This window comes from Rhinoderma darwinii, chromosome 3 (assembly GCF_050947455.1).
Source record: "Rhinoderma darwinii isolate aRhiDar2 chromosome 3, aRhiDar2.hap1, whole genome shotgun sequence".
Lineage (NCBI taxonomy): Eukaryota > Metazoa > Chordata > Amphibia > Anura > Rhinodermatidae > Rhinoderma > Rhinoderma darwinii.
The window spans coordinates 232,851,887-232,872,783 of NC_134689.1; the positions used below are offsets into that span (position 1 = coordinate 232,851,887).

The 20,897-nt window shown below is 41.6% G+C and overlaps 1 protein-coding gene across 2 annotated transcripts in view; it reads left to right on the forward strand.

Annotated features, from left to right (window-relative positions):
- The window catches only part of EXOC4 (exocyst complex component 4), a 410,874-nt gene that overhangs the window by 36,698 nt on the left and 353,279 nt on the right, over positions 1-20,897 (forward strand). For both annotated transcript variants that reach the window (XM_075857510.1, XM_075857508.1), the window contains exons 6-7: positions 6,568-6,811; positions 10,241-10,415. In XM_075857510.1, coding sequence (XP_075713625.1) covers positions 6,568-6,811; positions 10,241-10,415 — 419 coding nt within the window. The remainder of the gene's footprint in view (positions 1-6,567; positions 6,812-10,240; positions 10,416-20,897) is intronic.

A 20,897-nucleotide genomic window follows, 5' to 3' on the forward strand; every position in this document is an offset into this window, starting at 1 on the left:
GGGAACTTCAGTGAAGATTTATTTGGGAGTCCTTCAGACTGATTAAAGAGGCTGTCACGACATTATAAGTGCCCTATCTCCTACATAAGGAGATGGGCGCTGTAATGTAGGTGACAGCAGTGCTTTTTATTTAAAAAAACGATGTATTTTCACTATTTTATTAGCGATTTTAGATTTATGCGAATGAGTTGCTAATGCTCAAGTGGGCGTATTTTTACTTTAGACCAAGTGGGCGCTGTACAGAGGAGTGTATGACGCTGACCAGTCAGCATCATGCACTCCTCTCCATTCATTTACTCAGCGCATAAGGATCCTGCTAGACCCTTATGTGCTGTCTTATACTAACACATTAACAATACTGAAGTGTTTAGACAGTGAATAGACATTCCACGGGATGTCTATTCACAATCTCTGCACTTCGTTACTCTGTCTGTGGTAGTTACAGCAGAGGAAGCGTCATCCCGCGAGATCTCGCTGTAAATGACAGGTTACAATGAGATAACGCTTCCCCTTCTGTAACTACCATAGAAACCGTAACAAAGTGCAGAGATTGTGAATGGACATCCCGTGGAATGTCTATTCACTGTCTAAACACTTCAGTATTGTTAATGTGTAGTGCACATTTTGATCACACAGGTTTTTTTCTCATTAGAAATCAATTTACCTTTTTAGGACTGAGCCATGTTGTTCGTTTTTTCATTTTTGTTTTTAACTCCCCACTTTCCAAGAGCCATAACTTTTTTAGTTTTCAGTCAATGGAATGGTGTGAGGACTTATTTTTTGTGGGACGAACTGTAGTTTTTATTGGTACTGTTTTTTGGTACGTACAACTTTTTGATTACTTTTTTTTTTTTTTTTTCGAGAGCTAAGGTAACCCAAAAACAGCCATTTTGGCGTTTTAAATTCTTTATTTTATGTCGTTCACCGTGCGAGTTAAATAATTGTATATTGTAAGTTAGGACTTTTACAGACACTGCGATACCAATTTTGTTGTTTACATTTTTTCTTTAGAGGAAAGATGGGAACAGTTCTTTTGAACAGTTTAATTTTACTACGAATAACTTTACATAACTTTTTTTTCTTTTACACATTTTATTAGTCCTCCTAGAGGACTTGAACCAGCGACCGTTAGATTTCTGGTTCAATACACTGCAATACTAATGTATTTCAGTATATTGTCATTTTTCAAGGCTTCTGTAGCAGCGCGATCGTATTAATAAATTGTGCCCAATCTTATCCGCTTTTGGAACACTGCACATTTTGCGACGCTATATTCTGAGAGCCAGAACTTTTTTTTATTTTTTCTCCAACGAAGCTGTGTGAGGGCTTATTTGTTGGAGGACAATCTGTAGTTTTCACTGGTACCATTTTGGGGTACATGCATTTTATTTTCTTCACCTTTTATTCTATTTTGGCAAGGAAGATGACCAAAAGCAAGCAATTCTGACAATGTAAAAAAAAAAGAATAAAAAACAGTGTTCACCGTGGGCTCTAAATGACATTTTACTTTATTCTTTTGGTTAATATGATTACTGTCATACTGTACGTATTTTTTTTTTTTTATGTTTTGCAGCGTTTGCACAATAAAATCACTTTTTTTTTTTTCACCTCCGTCAAAACAGCTGTAAAACGGGATGTTTTTTGCAGGACAGGTTGTAGTTTTTATTGGTACTATTTTGGGTTACATGCCACGTTTTTGATGCATTTTATTATTCTATATTTTGGGAGGGGTGGTGACTAAAAAATAGCGATTCTGCATTGTTTTTTCTTGCGGTGTACACCATGCGGGAAAAATAACGTTCTAGTTTGGCTCGTAACGAAAGCGGTACTACCAAATATGTTTACTGTTTTTTAATGTTTTGTTTTTTTCCTGTAATAAGACTTACTACAGGGGGAATAAAAGCAGTTTTTGTTTTTTAACATAAAACTTTTATTTTTACTTATATAAAATACATTTATTAACTTTTTGTAATTTTTTTTTTTTTTTTTGTGTCCCGCTAGGGGACTTAAAGACCTGCAGCACTGATCGCTGGTAGAATACGTTAAACTACCTACGTAGTGTAATGTATTCCAACTGTCAGTGTGATGCTGATAGTGATGTGATAGGAAGCCTATGTGGACCACCCGAAGGCTGGTCCTCATAGGCTTCAGTACATGGCTGAACCGGAGGCCATTGTCTGGCTGAACCGGAGGCCATTGTCTGGCCTCCGGTTGCCATGCCAACCATCGGCACTCCCCCACGATCGTATCGTGGGAGTGCCGATCTGCTACAAACCTCTCACCAGATTTTAAGTGCCCTATCCTCTACATAGTCTGATTGGCGCTGTAATGTAGATAAGTGGTTTTTATTTTGAAAAACGATAATTATTGACCAAGTTATGAGCAAGTTTAGATTTATGCTAATTCGTTTCTTAATGCCCAACTGGACGTTTTTTTACTTTTGACCAAGCGGGCGTTGTAAAGAGAAGTGTATGATGCTGACCAATCAGCGTCATACACTTCTCTCCATTCATGTCCATTTGTAATCACAGCACAGAGTGATCTCGCGGGATCACGCTATGCTGTCGCATACACCCACATTAACTTTACTGATGTGTCTTGAGATTGAATAGACATTGCCTACAGCCAGGACGCGATGTCTATTCACACTGCCGACACTTCGGTAAAGATTCTGTGGGACTTAATCACAGCACAGCGTGATCTCGCGAGATCAATCACGCTGTGAATGACAGCGTGATCTTGCGAGATCATGCTGTGTGAGTAAATCCCACAGAAACTTTACCGAAATGTCGGGAGTGTGAATAGACATCATGTCCTGGCTGAAGGCAATGTTTATTCACACTCAAGACACTTCAGTAAAGTTAATGTGGGTGTATGTGACAGCATAGCGTGATCTTGCGAGATCACGCTGTGCTGTGATTACGAATGGACATGAATGATAATCCCGTCCTGGCTGGAAGAAATGTCTATTCACTGTCTAAACACTTCAGTATTGTTAATGTGTCAATATAAGGCAGCACATAATGATCTAGCAGGATCCCTATGCGCTGAGGAAATGAATGGGGAGAAGTGCATGACGCTGATTGGTCAGTGTCATACACACCTCTGTACAACACCCACTTGGTCAATAGTAAAAACACGCCCAGTTGGGCATTAAGAAACTCATTAGCATAAACCTAAAATCGCTAATAACGTGGTGAAAATCGTTTTTCTAAATAAAAAGCACTGCTGTCACCTACATTACAGCGCCGATCTCCTTATGTAGGAGATAGGGCACTTATAATGTGGTGACAGAGTCTCTTTAACTGGTTGATTTAGTAGCGAAGGGGGTAATTTCTTTTTCACATAGGGCCAGGTAGGGCTGAACAGCATTTTTCCTTCAATACATGACATCATTTTAAAAACAGCATTTTGTGTTTACCTGGGTTATCTTTTTCTAATATTCAAAGTAGTGTGATAATCTGAAATATTCAAGTGTGACATGTAAAATTAGAAATAGAAAACATTGGGAAGGGGACAAAAACTTGTTCACAGTACGGTACATAGCAGAAGTCCCTGAGATCACTACCAAGGACTGACCTGTAACAACAAGTTATTAAGATTGATCATATAACCAAGCATTTCAATAAATGTGCGACGCTCTTAATGACCGCTTATTTTTATTGTCTATGCAATATTTAACCCCTTAATGACCGGGCCTGAAAAGACCTTAATGACCAGCTCAATTTTTCTGTTTTTGCCTCTCTGCGTTTCAGCAGCCATAACTTTTTTATTTTTTCATTGACGTGGCTGTATGAGGCCTTGTTTTATGCGAGAGAAATAGTATTTTATTTTTCCCACAGTTTGGGGGTAAAACAATTTTTTTTTACGGCGTGAATATAGGAAAAAGCGATTCTCGGAATAGTTTTTTTTGTTTTATTTTTTATCCCGTTCACGTTTCACGCTAAATAACCCGTTAGATTAATTCTTCAGGTTATTACGGTCGTGTAGATACCTAATATGCGTAGGTTTTTAGTTTTTATTTAGTGTAGGGGCAATAAAATGTATTTAATGCAAAATAAAGACTCTTTTTGGCACTTTTTTATTTATTTATTTGTTTTGTTACTTTTTTTTTTTTTAATCCCTTCAAGGGATAACTTTATTTGTAACTTTTTTTTTTACTTGTAATGTATTAGCATACTTCTGTACGCTAATACATTACACTGTGTCACTATGACACAGGCTGCTGATCGGGCAGCACATAGTGTGCCTGAACAGCAGGCACACGGAACAGACAGCCCTGGGGTCCTTTGTTGGTCCCCAGGACTGACTGCAGAGGGATTCCCCGGTGTTTGATCGCATCACTGGAATCCCGGTGATGCGATCAAAGAGGGAAATTCTCTTTGATCATGCCGCGGTCACGGACCGCGGTAATCAAAGGGTTACACAGCTGGCGTCCGAATGTTTGCCGACCCCAGCTGTGTTCAGGAGGCTGCTCTAAGATCAGGAGCTGTTAGTAACAGCTCCTGCTTAGAGGATGAGTGCTCACACGAGCGCTCATCAGCCTGATCTGCAGCGACGCCAAAAGACGTCTCTGTAGATTAAGCACCTGCACCGCCTGACGTCAAAAGACAGTGGGCGGTTGGGAAGGTGTTAAGGTTGATTTGAAGTAGATCTGTTTTATAAATTGCTGTTCTTCTTTTTTCCAAATTTTGTTTTTATTGAATTTAGAAGCATTCAAACAAGTCTAAATGTACTATAGGTGCGCAGGCCGTCAATCGTAAGCAGTACAGAAATAATAAAATAATACAGGGAGGGGAGGTGGGAAGGTTCATGACAACAAATAAAACAGTGTCTGAATATAGTGCAACATCTACAAATCATATTGCACACATATCTACAGGCAACATGTCAGAAATAAAGTGTCATTTAGATGAGCGACTAAATCTAACAAATGAGGTCTTACAACAAAGAGACCAGCTAAGCAGCAGATAAGGGGGCCCACCACCTAGAAACCGCTTGTATAACCATGGATCCCAACCCGACAGAACAAATATATCAAGTGGATGTAGCGCGACTAACAGAGGCATGTCTTGTATTATTGAAATCCCGCCAAGGTTTCCGTAATTTCATAAATTTGGTATGAGTACCTCGCTCCCAACTAGAGTTCCTCCAACCGAGTAATTTGTTGAATTTTCGCAAACCATTGTTAGAAAGATGGAGAAGTCGGTGTTGGGAGCCAAAGCAGGATAAGCTCAGGAGAGAAGGGAGATAGACTTAGAACAAATTAAATTTACATGATGTAAAACACCTCTCCAGAATGGTTTGATAACAGTACAGTTCCACCAAATGAGACATCGTTCCTCGCTCAGAATTACACCTCCAACAGGTATCATCTGGAGAATAGCCCATTAATTTCAGCTGACACAGGGTTTTATACCACCTTGTCATGGTCTTATAAGAATTCTCTTGGATTCCAATGCATCTCGAGAACCCATGCGAGTTAGCTAAGATTCCGGAGGTCTCAGCTGGTGTAAACAGTGTGGCCAATTCCCTCTCCCGAGCCGCTATTAAAGATGGTGTAACTGAGTCATCATTGGAGAGCAATAATCTATAAATTTTGGATATCAGGCCCTTCGGTAGCTGAGGAGCCACCAAAAATGACTCCAGCCAGTGTCTCTTAAAGGTGATTGAGTCCTTCCCGCAAATCTTCTACATATGCGCTGGAAAGACAATGTATGCAAAAAGGATACCCTATTAGTCTCGGTCGCAGATAACAAGGAAACCAATGTAGGTATTTGCGTGGGGTTCCTGAGGTGGGGAGGAATAGTACAGCTCAAATTGCTGTTCTTTTAATGTAGTAGCAGGACTGTAATGCTGGTTCATATAACTTATGTTAGGAAAAAATGTAGTAACAGTCTGCACTTATGCATTCAGTAATCTGGTAGACTGGTAACACTGCAGTGTGGGATTCTAGCCTACTCATGGCGCTTCTTTCACCCACCAGCAGATATTGACAGCTGTAGTCCTTTCCGCTTTGATATGGAGAAAGTATGCAAGCTTATGGATAAGCTGGACTCCCAGACCTGTAGCGTTTCGCCGTAGTAGTGCCTGCATAAGTATTTCTTCTAGAATTATGGACTTGCCTTACATATTTTCTGATTAAACACTTTGTGAGTCAGCACAGTGCCTCCTGGCACTATTACATGCTGCTTTCAGATATGGCTGCATGTATATGCAACATATAATTTTAGGCTTGCCTCACATCCTGTTGTATCCAGCTTACATTACATTTCTCTGCAAACAAACAATGAGACACAATGTTGGTTTTGCACAAACGAGAACAATCTGTAGACTTTTGCGCTGCTATATTGTATATTTCAGACGGCTAGTGGGGCTGCAGGTGGCTGAATTATAGTGCCACAACCATGGCGATACCCTCTTAATGGCTCTCTCCTCTAACAAATTTTGACAGTTTGAACCCCTGAATGCATCATATTCTCTCTACTTTTAGAAAGGACACTATGCACAATTACTTTCTGTCCTATATTGCTCCTTCACGCTTTAGTTTTTGATTATTTTTTACAGTAAAGGACTTGAGCCTTCAAGACATCAAAGAAGATCCTGATTCTGACCCTGAGGAGAACAGCATAGTATTTATGGGAATACTCATTAAAGGTCTAGCAAAGCTGAAAAAGATCCCTGAGACTGTGAAAGCCATAAAGGAGCGCCTAGAACAAGAGCTAAAACAGATCGTAAAACGCTCTACCACTCAGGTGGCAGATAACGGCTATCAGCGAGGAGAAACTGTGACTCAGGAAAATCAGCCACGGTAAGAGATTTATTTACAAAATAAATTGTGTATGAAACAAGTAGCCCAAGAATATCTTAACAGTGTTATACAGCATCTATGCCCTATTAATGCATTAAGAAAAGATCGCAGATGTTTTTGATACGGTAAGATTTCTGGTATAGACTCGTGGGATTCAATTGTCTAACTTTGTGCCCTAATAATGCTAGATCATTTCCGCTTTAACACCTTCCCGACCGCCCACTGTGTTTTGACGTCAGGCGGTGCGGGTGCTTAATCTACAGAGACGTCTTTTGGCGTCGCTGCAGATCAGGCTGATGAGCGCTCGTGATAGCGCTCGTGATAGCGCTCGTCCTCTAAGCAGGAGCTGTTACTAACAGCTCCTGATCTTAGAGCAGCCTCCTGAACACAGCTGGGGTCGGCAAACATTCCAACCCCAGCTGTTTAACTCTTTGATTACCGCGGTCCGTGACCGCGGCAAGATCAAAGGGAATTCCCCTCTTTGATCGCATCACCGGGATTCCAGTGATGCGATCAAACACCGGGCAATCCCTCTGCAGTCAGCCCTGGGGACCTACAAAGGACCCCAGGGCTGTCTGTTCCGTGTGCCTGCTGTTCGGGCACACTATGTGCTGCCCGATCAGCAGCCTGTGTCATAGTGACACAGTGTAATGTATTAGCATACAGGAGTATGCTAATACATTACAAGTAAAAAATAAAGTTACAAATAAAGTTATCCCTTGATGGGATTAAAAAAAAAAAAGTAACAAAACAAATAAATAAATAAAAAAAGTCCCAAAAAGAGTCTTTATTTTGCATAAAATATATTTTATTGCCCCTACACTAAATAAAAACCAAAAACCTATGCATATTAGGTATCTACACGACCGTAATAACCTGAAGAATTAATCTAATGGGTTATTTAGTGTGAAACGTGAACGGGATAAAATATAAACAAAAAAAACTATTCCGAGAATCGCTTTTTCCTATATTAACGCCGTAAAAAATTTTTTTTTTTACCACCAGTCTGTGGGAAAAAAAACAACTATTTTTCTTGCATACAACAAGGCCTCATACAGCCACGTAAATGATTAAATAAAAAAGTTATGGCTGCTGAAACGCAGAGAGGCAAAAACAGAAAAATTGAGCTGGTCATTAACGTCTTTTCAGGCCCGGTCATTAAGGGGTTAAGGAGGTTCCGTACTAATGTAAATGTATGGTACAAAATATCAACACATCAATTGGAGACAGGAGTAGGGAAACACATTCACACCGCTCTAATGCCTGCTTATGGGAAAAATACAACTGAAATAATTGCTATCTCCTTGGTTGAACTATTGGCCGCCTCTCCTTTGAGAATGTTTTTCTTAAGATTGGCAGGTGTCCTAGCTACTGGCCAGACTAATGATCTGACTATATATAGTCTCCTTGACGTTTCTGTTGTTGTGACAACCCCTTTAAAATTTTAGCGTTTTTGTCTTAGACCTCACTTTATGGTCAGTGGGAAACTACAAAGAATCGTATTCCTTCATTCTACTTTAGATGGCATATACTACATACTGCTGCATGTGAATGTGTCCACAATGATTGATCGTGCTGTATTGAAGGATTGGGCTACCAATGTAACAGCGTGACGTCACTAATGTGACCTGGAATTAAAGTAATAATAATCCATTGTTTTAGAGGAATCATTTTAAGTTCATTATCCATTATACATTTTATTTGCACCAGAAAAAATGCTTATAGATTGTGACTTGTCATATTTCCAGACACTCAAAAGTCACAAACGACTCATCTGTACCACCAGTTTGCAGTGTTTTTGGTGAAGAAATTGTTATGCTTCCGGTATTTGGTAGCAGTCACTTCCAATAAGGTCATGCATTTCACCAAGTTAAGACGAGGTGACGAGCCTAAGGGCTTCTGTCATTTACAGACTCTGTCTATTCAATGGTACAGTCTATCCTAAAGTCACCATGCCACTGTAGCTGTCTGTTATTCGCTAGTCGCTTATTTGTTTAAAATCTTCTTGCCGTTTCCCTAGTCGTGTGATTCTTATCGCTATTGACCGCTTTGCATTGCTGCAAATCATAATAGTACATTTGAGTAAGTTTTTTCTTTAGAGTTGACCTCACTGCCCCTACTACTTTCTCCATGTTATACAAGTAACCCAATTCAAAAATCTGTTGTGGTAATACATTTTCTATAACTAGTTACTTTGATGTAATGTCACATTATTCTGTATGTAAATGAACCATAATATATTGTCAAGGATTGTGGCACGTGTTAGGCCTCATGCACACGACCGAATTGGTTACCGCAAAAAACCTTTGTTGTGCATCCATGAGTCACCTAGACTCACGGATCCACAGCAATTCACCAGTATTGGTGAATCCGCAAATCCGGAACGCAAAATGACTTGTCCTGAGTATTTACGGTCTAGATTTGCTGCCCCCGCACTGATCCGTTTAAGTCCTGGTCATAGAAAAGAATGGGTCTGCAAGAATGTGGGTAAATTGCGGCAACAAAAATACTCCTGTGCATGAGGCCTTAGGCAAGAGAATGGCATGCAGAAAACATGGTGCATGTACAATCCCCCGCTATAGCACATAATATATTGTAGAAGAATGATCGAGGCACTCACTGAAGCTGGCAAACAATTTCTTTATTACAAAAAGATCTCGGTCAGGATGTGGAATTGCCTACGGCCGTTTCACGTGCGTACACGCTTTCTCAAGGCCCTTGAGAAAGCGTGTACGCACGTGAAACGGCTGTAGGCAATTCCACATCCTGACCGAGATCTTTTTGTAATAAAGAAATTGTTTGCCAGCTTCGGTGAGTGCCTCGATCATTCTTCTACAAATATATCCAGCCGATTGTGCTACTCTTTCGATGAGCAACTCCGTGGCAATTTACCTGCAATTATCCAATTAAAGTAAGCCATACTTTAATACTCCCATTCCGATTGTGCGGTTTTTGGCAGTGCCAGCCTCCTTCCTTCTTCCCATTGATAACACATAATATCATTGCACAGTGTTCCACACTGTTAGTAAACAGCCCACGTCTCGCTATTCCTCCTTTACCACTTCAGTGTGCGGTCCGTTCCTGCATAGTCGACTGTTATAGGTATATAGCTAATGGGTCGTCCTCTAGAATGACTTCAAATCCCTGATTACTGACCGCCAGAGCAGGAAGGAGGGCTTACGTCGGTCTCAAGCCCTGTACCCTGATACAACCTGACCTACTGCATGCCTTCTCCAATCTAGCACGTTTTGTGTTTAGTAATGTGACGGTGGCCATTTTAATTAATCTAATGATTACCCCCTGAAAAAGATGAGGGTTTATAAATATTTAAAGGTATTTATGAATTTCCTATTTAGTAATGTATTTTTTATTTAAATGTCTATTTCCCAGAGGACCTCTAAGTTCTAAAGTGCTTTTTATTTCCATCAGGCTTCTTCTTGAGCTTCTGGAGCTTCTGTTTGATAAATTTAATGCAGTGGCATCTGCTCATTCTATAGTTCTGGGATATCTGCAGGGGACGGTTACTTCCCCCGCAAGTCATGATGGGGATATTAAACTGTATGACATGGCCGAAGTGTGGGTGAAGATCCAAACCGTTATCCAGGTAATATTTCACATTCGAGCTAGATTTCATTTCAATGTTAATATGGCTTCAGAAGATTTTGGCACCAATGGGGACTGTCTTCAGGTTTACTCCGATTTAAGTTAAGCATGCCACATTTATTTTTCTGTTGGATTCCATACAAGTATACATGTATTTTTAGAAATCTTTGACATTTAACATAAGCGGAAAGGTGAGAAAAAAAAACCAAAAAACATTATTCAAATTCCATATTAACATACGTTCCTTGTGCCGGTTCGTTGTCCGATTCTAATGATATCAATAGAACTTCTTTTTCCAGTCAGGACTAAATTGCTGTGAGCCGCGATTGCCGTTGTGTTATTCGAGTAAAATGGTTTAGTGCAACGCTTTGCTAAGTTGGAAAAATGATCTTCCAGCATGACGGCATGGGGAAACATGGGCAGTAATGTTAATGCGGCCTCCTCTGCAGGAAAGTCCTTTTTAATTTGGGACAGGTTAATGCTTTACACTGTTTTATCACGGAGCGTGGCAGGAACGGTTTCCGTAAATGTTTTCCTTTTTTAATTAAACCCTAATTTACTTAGAACTGTGTTCCAATGTTCTTAATTAAAGTGATTACTTTTTTTCTCAAGTTATGCGCATCGAATACAAATTGCAGGATGGTTTTCAGACAAGCCCAGGTTGTCATTTTTATTATATGCAGCCTCCTTATTCAATTTCTTTCTGAAGATAATTGGCTTTAATGTACTCTCCGCAGCGCAAATCAAGCTTTCGCTGTTATTTATTGCAGCACTATTGGAGCTTCTGCTTGCTTAGCTTCCATATTTGCAAAGAATGAGTATAAAAATATGCTGCGCCTTAGAATGGTTATGAATCAAAACAGCAGGAACACCTAGGAAGCAGATGTCAGATACCCTTCGTTCTCTTTAAATTCATCATTGTGCTCCTGTAATGAAATACAAGAGCCTTTCTACTGGTCTTCTCTTCTAAATGAATAGAAAAACCTGCTTCCATCCGAACGCAGACATTTAACTGCTGTCAGAAAAAAGAAAGCTTTTTATCAACATGATGACTGATAATATTTAAATAGAAAGGCCAAATGGTAAAATTACTCCATTCATTCATTCATTCATTCATTCATTCATTCATTCATTCATTCATGGTTTAAAGTGCGGACAGATCTAAGTAGGTGCAATTGTTGATTGCCACGTGCGTATGTAAAGTAGCCAATAGACGTTTGTTTTTGTTGGCAGGTCCTGAATGTTTCAGATAGTTTTGTCAACCATTTAATGTACATGGGCCGTTATGGACACAATAGGGCGCTATTGATTCCGTCGGAAAACCATAAAAGTGCCGGAATGGTGACGAACGGAAAGCATTAGCGATGTTTCCGTCACCATTGAGATCAATGGTGACTGAAACGGAAGCTGTGCTTTAATTTTCACTTTCCGTTGCGGGGTTCACCCGATGGAAATCTGACTGAACCCTGGAACGGAAATGAACGGTGATGTGAACAGGCCCTTACTGATACAAATGGATGGCATCTCGGTTTGTATCCGTCATCCATTGACTTCAATGTTAAAAAAATACGGAAAGCTCCTTTTCGTCAGGTTACCGTAATTTTTGCTGGAACCCATAGCTCAGCAGAGTATGGTATTTCTTCTGTCAAAAAAAAAACGGAAACCTGCCGCAACGGTGACAAACGGAAACCATTAGCAATGTTTCCGTCACCATTGATATCAATGGGGATGCAAATGGAAGCTGTGGTTTCCATTTGACTTTCCGTTGCGGGGCTCCACAACGGAACCCCTGAACGGAAAGCCAACGCTTATGTGAAAAGCCCATACATAGATACATGTTTGTAAACACAGTTATAACTTTTTAAGATGGTTACGTTACCACTATTTCCCCATAATAGGAGATAACGGGTAGCTCCGCATACTGGAGCAATCAATCCTGATCATTATTCTGGGGAAGGCTGCTGCATCATTTGAATTTGCCTTGTCCTAGAATCCCCAATTTGGCATATAGGCCACCCCTTTCCACGGGCATCATTTGAGCATCACTATCTTAGAAATTAACTGTATATGCAATCCCTCTATCTATTACATCATCTCTAAAGTGGAGCTTCACTTTGTTAACTATAAATGTAAGGGTCTTTTTTTTTTCTGATCGAATGAACGTTCTGCTATTTCTTCGTTCGTGAAACCTGCGTCTTTACACTGCATGTATTTATAATTTTCTACGGTAATAATTTCCTGTAAAAATGCGTTTATTGGCAGCAAAAATAGCACCTGCATCACCTTTATAGGAAATTCTCATCCAGTTATTGTTATATGCTACAAAGTGTAGAAATAACAATGAACTGTGTAACATAGGGATGGATATGCTGCTAAAAACTACACAGCGTATCCGCCCTGGGCGCGGCAGGGAATTCCGGACGAAAAACTGCAACAAGTTGTGGTGTAGTTTTTCGGCCGGAATATCCGCTGCGGAAAACTGCTAATAGGAAAAAAGAAAAGTTTGATACTTACATAGCCATGGCGACGTGGCCTCCTGGGATGTGACCACTGCAGCCTGTGATTTGGCTGCAGGGGTCACATGGGATGAAACGTTATCCCAGGAAGCCGGCATGGACGAAGAAACACAGAATTCTGGGTAAGTAAGATCTATTTTTTTTATTCTCAGTTGCGTATTTTGCGGCGGAATCGCTGCTTTTTTTGCAAAAAAAACGCAACATCTGTTATTTGTTGCAGGTTTTACCTCCCATTGCATTCAATGGGGAAAACCCACAACAAATAAACAGTGATTACGCAAATACAATTGACATGCTACAGATCAAAAAAACGCATTGCACGCCAATTTCTGAATGTTTTTTTCCGCTCATCATTTACGCAGCGTGTGGATGAGATTTGTTCAAATCTTATCCACTTTGCTGCTACTGTATTATGCTGCGGATTTTCTGCAACAAAATCCATTGCTGGAAATCTGCAGTATTTGCGCTACGTGTGAACATACACTTATGCCTAATTCACATAACCGTGTTTGGTCCGGTGATATACGGTCGTCATGTCGGCAGGATTTCCCAGACCGAACACCGTGCAGGGAGGAATGCTACTAGCATCATATTGGAGTACGATACCAGGAGTCGCTGCCTCGCTGCGTGAAAACGGTCCCGTACAGTAATGTTTTGAGCACGGGACAGTAGTCCTGCAGGGAGGCCGGGACACCTAGCGTCATACATAACTGTGATGCTAGGAGCCCGGCTACCTGCACTGTGTTTGGTCCGGGAAATGCGGCCGACATGCGGACCGTATATCACGGACCAAGTCGCAAAAACACTTTTCTTGATATAGATGCAGAGATTTGCTCTTGCGCGTACTTCTGTGTTACATGGGGTGAACACATGGGTGCTCTATTCTATGAACCAATAGGGAATTTTGGGTGTTCCGTGTAAATCATTCAACCACCGCACAGTGACATGTTGACGTGTTTTTTGACTTGGTGGACGCTTCTGTCCACAGTTGGAATGCTAAACTCAATTTTAGTTTTTCGCTATGAGGCAGCGGACTTGCAAGCTGGCATTAGCAGCAGAACACCTCCTGCCAGTTTCTAGGCTGAAGCACTTAATTGCTCACTGCCTACAGTAACCCCCCTTCTGGATAAACATTGTGTTTCATATGTCTTAACTCCTCATCACTAAGGCTCTCTGTCATCTTGCTTGTGGCAGCCGGGCTGACATATTGCAGGTCGGACATGCCCTCTCCTCTGTTTTACATGCGTTGTGACAGAGCGTTTAATGTTGCTCGGCTGCAATGAATATTCATGGTTCACAAAACAACACAATTAAGCGCTCTATTGTCACAACAAAACTCACCGCAGCCTTTTGGTGAATGAGACCTGAAGAACTAGCAATGAGGGTGCGTAATTCAGCGCTGCGGATATGTGGAAGGATAGAGAAGGAAAGCTGCTTGTGCTGGGAATAAAAATGAGAGAAGTGTGCAGGATATGCCTGAAACATGAACTTTAGGGCTAAACATTACATGCATCTCCATTAGCTAGGCTGGACCTATTTTGGGGGGTTCATTAATAATAATAATAATAATATAGTAAACCATTTAAAATATATGATGTGAATCTTGTACAGAAATTATTCACTTTAAAAATACTCTTGTCACCACATTATAAGTGCCCTATCTTGTACATAATGTGATCGTGCGCTGTAATGTAGATAACAGCAGTGTTTTTCAAAGTGAGAACGAACATTGGATGAAACCATGATGACTGAGTATTTTCAGTATGAATATTTGACACCAGTTATCTTAAAGAAAATGATGTCAAAACATTTTCAATGATACAGTAATTATATTAATAGATGGTCTAAACACAGGCAACAAGGGCCCCAGTGAAATCACCACTGAATGTATTGATGCTTTTGGGGACTGCATGAGAGAAGTATATGGAAAAGGTGCAAAAAGCTTCCTTAAACAGGCTCTGTCACCACATTATAAGTGCCCTATGTCCTACATAAGGGGATGGGCGCTATAATGTAGGTGACAGCAGTGGTTTTTATTAAAAAAAATATCTACTTTTACCACTTTATTAGCGATTTTAGATTTATGCTAATGAGTTGCTTAATGCCCAAGTGGGCGTTGTACAGAGGAGTGTATGACGCTGACAAATCAGCCTCATGCACTACTCTCCATTCATTTACTCAGCGCATAGGGATCCTGCTAGATCCTTGTGTGCTGTCTTATACTAACACATTAACAATACTGAAGTGTTTAGACAGTGAATAGACATTCCACGAGATGTCTATTCACAATCCCTGCACTTCGTTACTCTGTCTGTGGTAGTTACAGCAGAGGACGCGTAATCTCGCGAGATCTCGCTGTAAATGACAGGTTACAACGAGATCACGCTTCCTCTGCTGTAACTACCATAGAAACAGTAATGAAGTGCAGAGATTGTGAATAGACATCCCGTGGAATGTCTCTTCACTGTCTAAACACTTCAGTATTGTTAATGTGTTCGTATAAGACAGCACATAAGGATCTAGCAGGATCACTATGCGCTGAGTAAATGATTGGAGAGGAGTGCATGAGGCTGATTGGTCAGCGTCATACACTCCTCTGTACAACGCCCACTTGGTCTAAAGTAAAAATACGCCCACTTGTTCATTAAGCAACTCATTAGCATAAATCTAAAATCGCTAATAAAGTGGTAAAAATAGATTGTTTTTTTTAAATAAAAAGCATTACTGTCACCTACATTACAGCGCCGATCTCCTTATATAGGAGATAGGGCACTTATAATGTGGTGACAGAGCCTCTTTAAATACAGCCAAGCTCTCCCCTTGTGCTCATTCCCAACTAAATCACTGGATGGGTTAAATTGAGCATGTCTTTACAATGCAACATACACCCTCTTCAACGTTTAATCTCCATAGATCAGAGATAGATAAAAATGCTGTATATTTTAGGGGCCAGGTAGACCAGTCCAGGAGACTGTTTTAATAGATATCAAAAACTGGCGCAGATGTGAATGAAGCCTAAATCAATTAGTTATTTTAACTACTATAATAATACTACATTACTATAGCAATACTACATTACTATAGCAAAACTACATTACTATAATAATACTACATTACTATAGCAATACTACATTACTATAGCAAAACTACATTACTATAATAATACTACATTACTATAATAATACCGCTAGGTTTAAACTTAAAATCACTGAAAAAGCCATAATTGGCATAATTGCACCTGGGCAATCTCCCCCTATGTAGCATTGTAGTCTGCCTGCATCCTCATTTGAATTGCTGTGTGTATCTGCCATTCTGAGTAAGTTTTGCTTTTTTTAGTAATTTTAAATCGATTATAGCTCATTTTTGTGGTTTGTAGGTTTAAACTTACTTGAAATTTGCGAGTTTATTACACGTGCTTATTTTAACAATCCAGTTTGAGTGTCGCTAAATGCAGTCTGGCTGTTCAGTTGGCAGCGTTTGGCAGACTCAAGAATATCCATATTGGACAGCCCCTTTTTAGATAATGTCATTGTGCCCTTTGTAGATGGTGCCACCGTGCCCTTTGTAGATGGTGCCACCGTGCCCTTTGTAGATGGTGCCACCGTGCCCTTTGTAGATGGTGCCACCGTGCCCTTTGTAGATGGTGCCACCGTGCCCTTTGTAGATGGTGCCACCGTGCCCTTTGTAGATGGTGCCACCGTGCCCGTTGTAGATGGTGCCACCGTGCCCGTTGTAGATGGTGCCACCGTGCCCTTTGTAGATGGTGCCACCATGCCCTCTGTAGATGGTTCCACGGTGCCCTCTGTAGCTAGTGCCACGGTGCCCTCTGTAGCTAGTGCCACGGTGCCCTCTGTAGCTGGTGCCACGGTGCCCTCTGTAGCTGGTGCCACGGTGCCCTCTGTAGCTGGTGCCACGGTGCCCTCTGTAGATGGTACCACGGTGCCCTCTGTAGATGGTTTGACCCGTGCCCTCTGTAGATGGTGCCACACGTGCCCTCTGTAGATGGTGCCACACGTGCCCTCTGTAGATGGTGCCACACGTGCCCTCTGTAGATGGTGCCACACGTGCCCTCTGTAGATGGCTCCATTGGGGCTACCTCTAGGAGTGGAATCCCCAGCCAGAGCGTTGCTGACACTCGGGCCGGTATTCCTCTGCTGGAGGAGCCCCTGAAGTCACTGTCCATATATGAACAGTGACTTCAGGGGCTCCTCCAGCAGAGGAATCCCCGGCCGGAGCATCGGCAACGCTCTGGCTGGAGATTCCACTCCTAGAGGAAGCCCCAATGGAGCTAACTACAGTGAGGGGGGGTGTGTGAGGCACTGTCTACAGGGGGCTGTGTGGCCATTGCTCACCTACCACCAATGATCCAGCAGCGCTGGAAAGGGACTGCGCTCCTTCATGACATCATGAAGGAGCGACGGCGCGCTCTTCCTTCATCCTGCTCTCTCCTCTCCTGCGGGCCGCGTGTTTGAGACCCTTGCTTAAAAGTATGGGTTCACCTTTGCAAATTGTTGTACAGTTTTTATAAAAATTGTGTCAATAAATTGCTTTACTGCATTTGCTGTAGCTTATTGTCATCAACCTCGGCTCTCAGATTCTTTGCTGGTTGCTACTGCAACCAGTCATCAACCGATACACCCCTCACAGCTTTGCCGATTTTCTATAATGCAATGTATCCTGGAGCTATTTTCTGTATACATCAAATTACTGTACAGTGCCTGGTGTTAAGACTGAATTTTTCAAATTGCAAATCATCAGCATCGAGTGGTGGGAGACTTCATCTCAAAAGCCTGCAGAATTTAAAAAAGTGCTCTAGAGGAGAATTTAAATGATTTATCTCGGGATAAGTTTAAAGAGGCTCTGTCACCAGATTTTGCAGCCCCTATCTGCTATTGCAGCAGATAGGCGCTGCAATGTAGATTACAGTAACGTTTTTATTTTTTAAAAACGAGCATTTTTGGCCAAGTTATGACCATTTTTGTATTTATGCAAATGAGGCTTGCAAAAGTCCAAGTGGGTGTGTATTATGTGCGTACATCGGGGCGTGTTTAATACTTTTACTAGCTGGGCGTTCTGACGAGAAGTATCATCCACTTCTCTTCAGAACGCCCAGCTTCTTCCAGATCACGCTGTGACGTGTCTCACAGGTCCTGCATCGTGTCGGCACCAGAGGCTACAGTTGATTCTGCAGCAGCATCAGCGTTTGCAGGTAAGTAGCTACATCGACTTACCTGCTAACGCCGATGCTGCTGCAGAATCAACTGAAGCCTCTGGTGCCGATGTGTCCTCGCTCGTCTGACACGATGCAGGACCTGTGAGTGACGTCACAGCGTGATCTGGCAGAAGCTGGGCGTTCTGATGAGAAGTAGATGATACTTCTCATCAGAACGCCCAGCTAGTAAAAGTATTAAAAACGCCCCGATGTACGCACATAATACACGCCCACTTGGACTTTTGCAAGCCTCATTTGCATAACTACAAAAATGGTCATAACTTGGCCAAAAATGCTCGTTTTTAAAAAATAAAAACGTTACTGTAATCTACATTGCAGCGCCTATCTGCTGCAATAGCAGATAGGGGTTGCAAAATCTGGTGACAGAGCCTCTTTAAGATCAGTAAAGAATTGTATGTGAAAAGTGATATAACAATCTCTGTAGATTAAAAGTAAAGAGGCTCTGTCACCAGATTCTCAAATTCCTATCTCCTATTGCATGTGATCGGCGCTGCAATGTAGATAACAGTAACGTTTTTTTTTATTTTTAAAACGATCATTTTTGGCTAAGTTATGAGCAATTTTATATTTATGCAAATGAGCCTTTCTAATCGTCAACTGGGCGTGTTTTCTCTTTTTTCCAACTGGGCGTGTATTGTGTTTTTAGCAACTGGGCGTGTTTACTTCTTTCACTGCACAATCACACTGTGCTGTGAATCATGCTGGGCTGGAACAATGAGAATTGTAGGACACTGATTAGTCACTGATTGGTCAGCGTCATACACTCCTCTGTACAACACCCACTTGGTAAAAAGTAGACACACGCCCAGTTGTCCATTGAGAAAATCATTAGCATAAATCTAAACAAGCTCATAACTTGCTCAAAAATGATCATTTTTCAAAATAAAAACCACTGCGGTTATCTACCTTACAGCGCCAATCAGATTATGTAGGAGACAGGGCACTTATAATGTGGTGACAGAGCCTCTTAAACTGTAAAATGCTGTTCAAATGTGAATGAGCTTGAGCATTATCTATAGTGTTCATCAAACTATTACTAATAAACAGTATTTACTTCCTGTATTTTATAGCTAGAATGTTTTTAGGACTAATGACTGCATTATCTTCATTACTTAGGTTCTGATCTTCTGTTGTGTTTGTGAATTCCTATGTAAGAAAAATTTACTTATACACGAAGAGAAATGTGGACTTTTTGTTTCCCTTTCAAATGGGGTCCATCAACTATAAAAAAAAAAACTCTTGCTGCAATTTCTGGTACAATTGCATTGCTTTTAAGTGTTTCTACTTTAATGGGCACCAGGGGCGTAGCTAAAGGCTCACGGGCACTGATGCAAGAATTCTTCTTGGGCCGCCCTACCTCTCCCCAACACCACCAGACCCCTGCGCACGCCTATGCCCAGCCGCCTTGCCCGACACATGGATGCCCCCACAGTATAATAATGCTCCCCATAGCTGCCCCCACACAGTATAATGCCCCCTATGGCTGCCACCAAACAGTATAATGCCCCCTATGGCTGCCACCAAACAGTATAATGCCCCCTATGGCTGCCACCACAGTATAATGCCTCCTATAGCTGACCACCACAGTAGAATGCCCCCTATAGCTGACCACCACAGTAGATTGCCCCCCTATAGGTGACCACCACAGTAGAATGCCCCCATAGCTGACAACTACAGTGTAATACTCCCCATAGCTGCCCCCACAGTATAATGCCCCGCATAGCTGCCCCCACACTATAATGCCCCCATAGCTGCCCCCACAGTGTAATGCCCCCATAATACATTACCACCCATAGCTGCCCCCACGGTATAATGAAACCAGACCGCATAATGCTCCCCATAGCTGCCCCCCATAGCTACCCCCACAGTATAATGCCCCCCATGGCTGACCACCACAGTACAATGCCCCCCATGGCTGACCACCACAGTATAATGCTCCCACAGTATGCTGCCCCATAGTATATTGCCTCCCCATAGCTGCCCCCTTGGTATAATGAATCCACACCGTACAATGCCCCCCATAGTTGCCCCCATACAGTATAATGCCCTCACCGTATATTGCCACCCATAGCTGCCCCATACATTATAATGCCCCCATACAATATAATGCCCCCTATAGCTGCCCCATACAGTATAATGCACCCCATAGCTGCCCCATACAGTACAATGCCCAATACAGTATAATGTTCCCTCAGCAGCTACAATATCAGCTCCTTCCCTTTCCCAGTATAATGCCCCCATATGTGCCTAATAGAAAAATAATAAAATAATTACTTACCTATCCCCGTTCACCATGATGGGTGGAGGAGATCCTACTCTGCACTGTGCTGTGAGTGACTAAGCGCGGACAGGCGGAATGACGTCACTACATCCCGCTCCAGCATTGAACTGAACTGTATCTGCATCCTGAGGACACAGATCCAGTTGGAAGCGGGATCAGCGCGAGTCCGACTGTGTCCGTTGTGACCCCTATAGCTACATAACTGATGGGCACCCAGTTTCATACCTGAAATTTTTGTTCTACAAGTGATATATTTCACATTGGTATAGTTTCGGAGAAGAGACAAATCCTTCTTATTTGCTGACTGGTTGTTCCCAGTTTAGTCCTTGTAATTGCTCCTATTATTCTGAACATTTGCACTTGTTATTAGAAATGCACTTTTAGATTAAAGGGGTTATCATACAGAGAATATTATGTGTATTTAAACAGTCCGTATTCTGCATAGTGATTCCC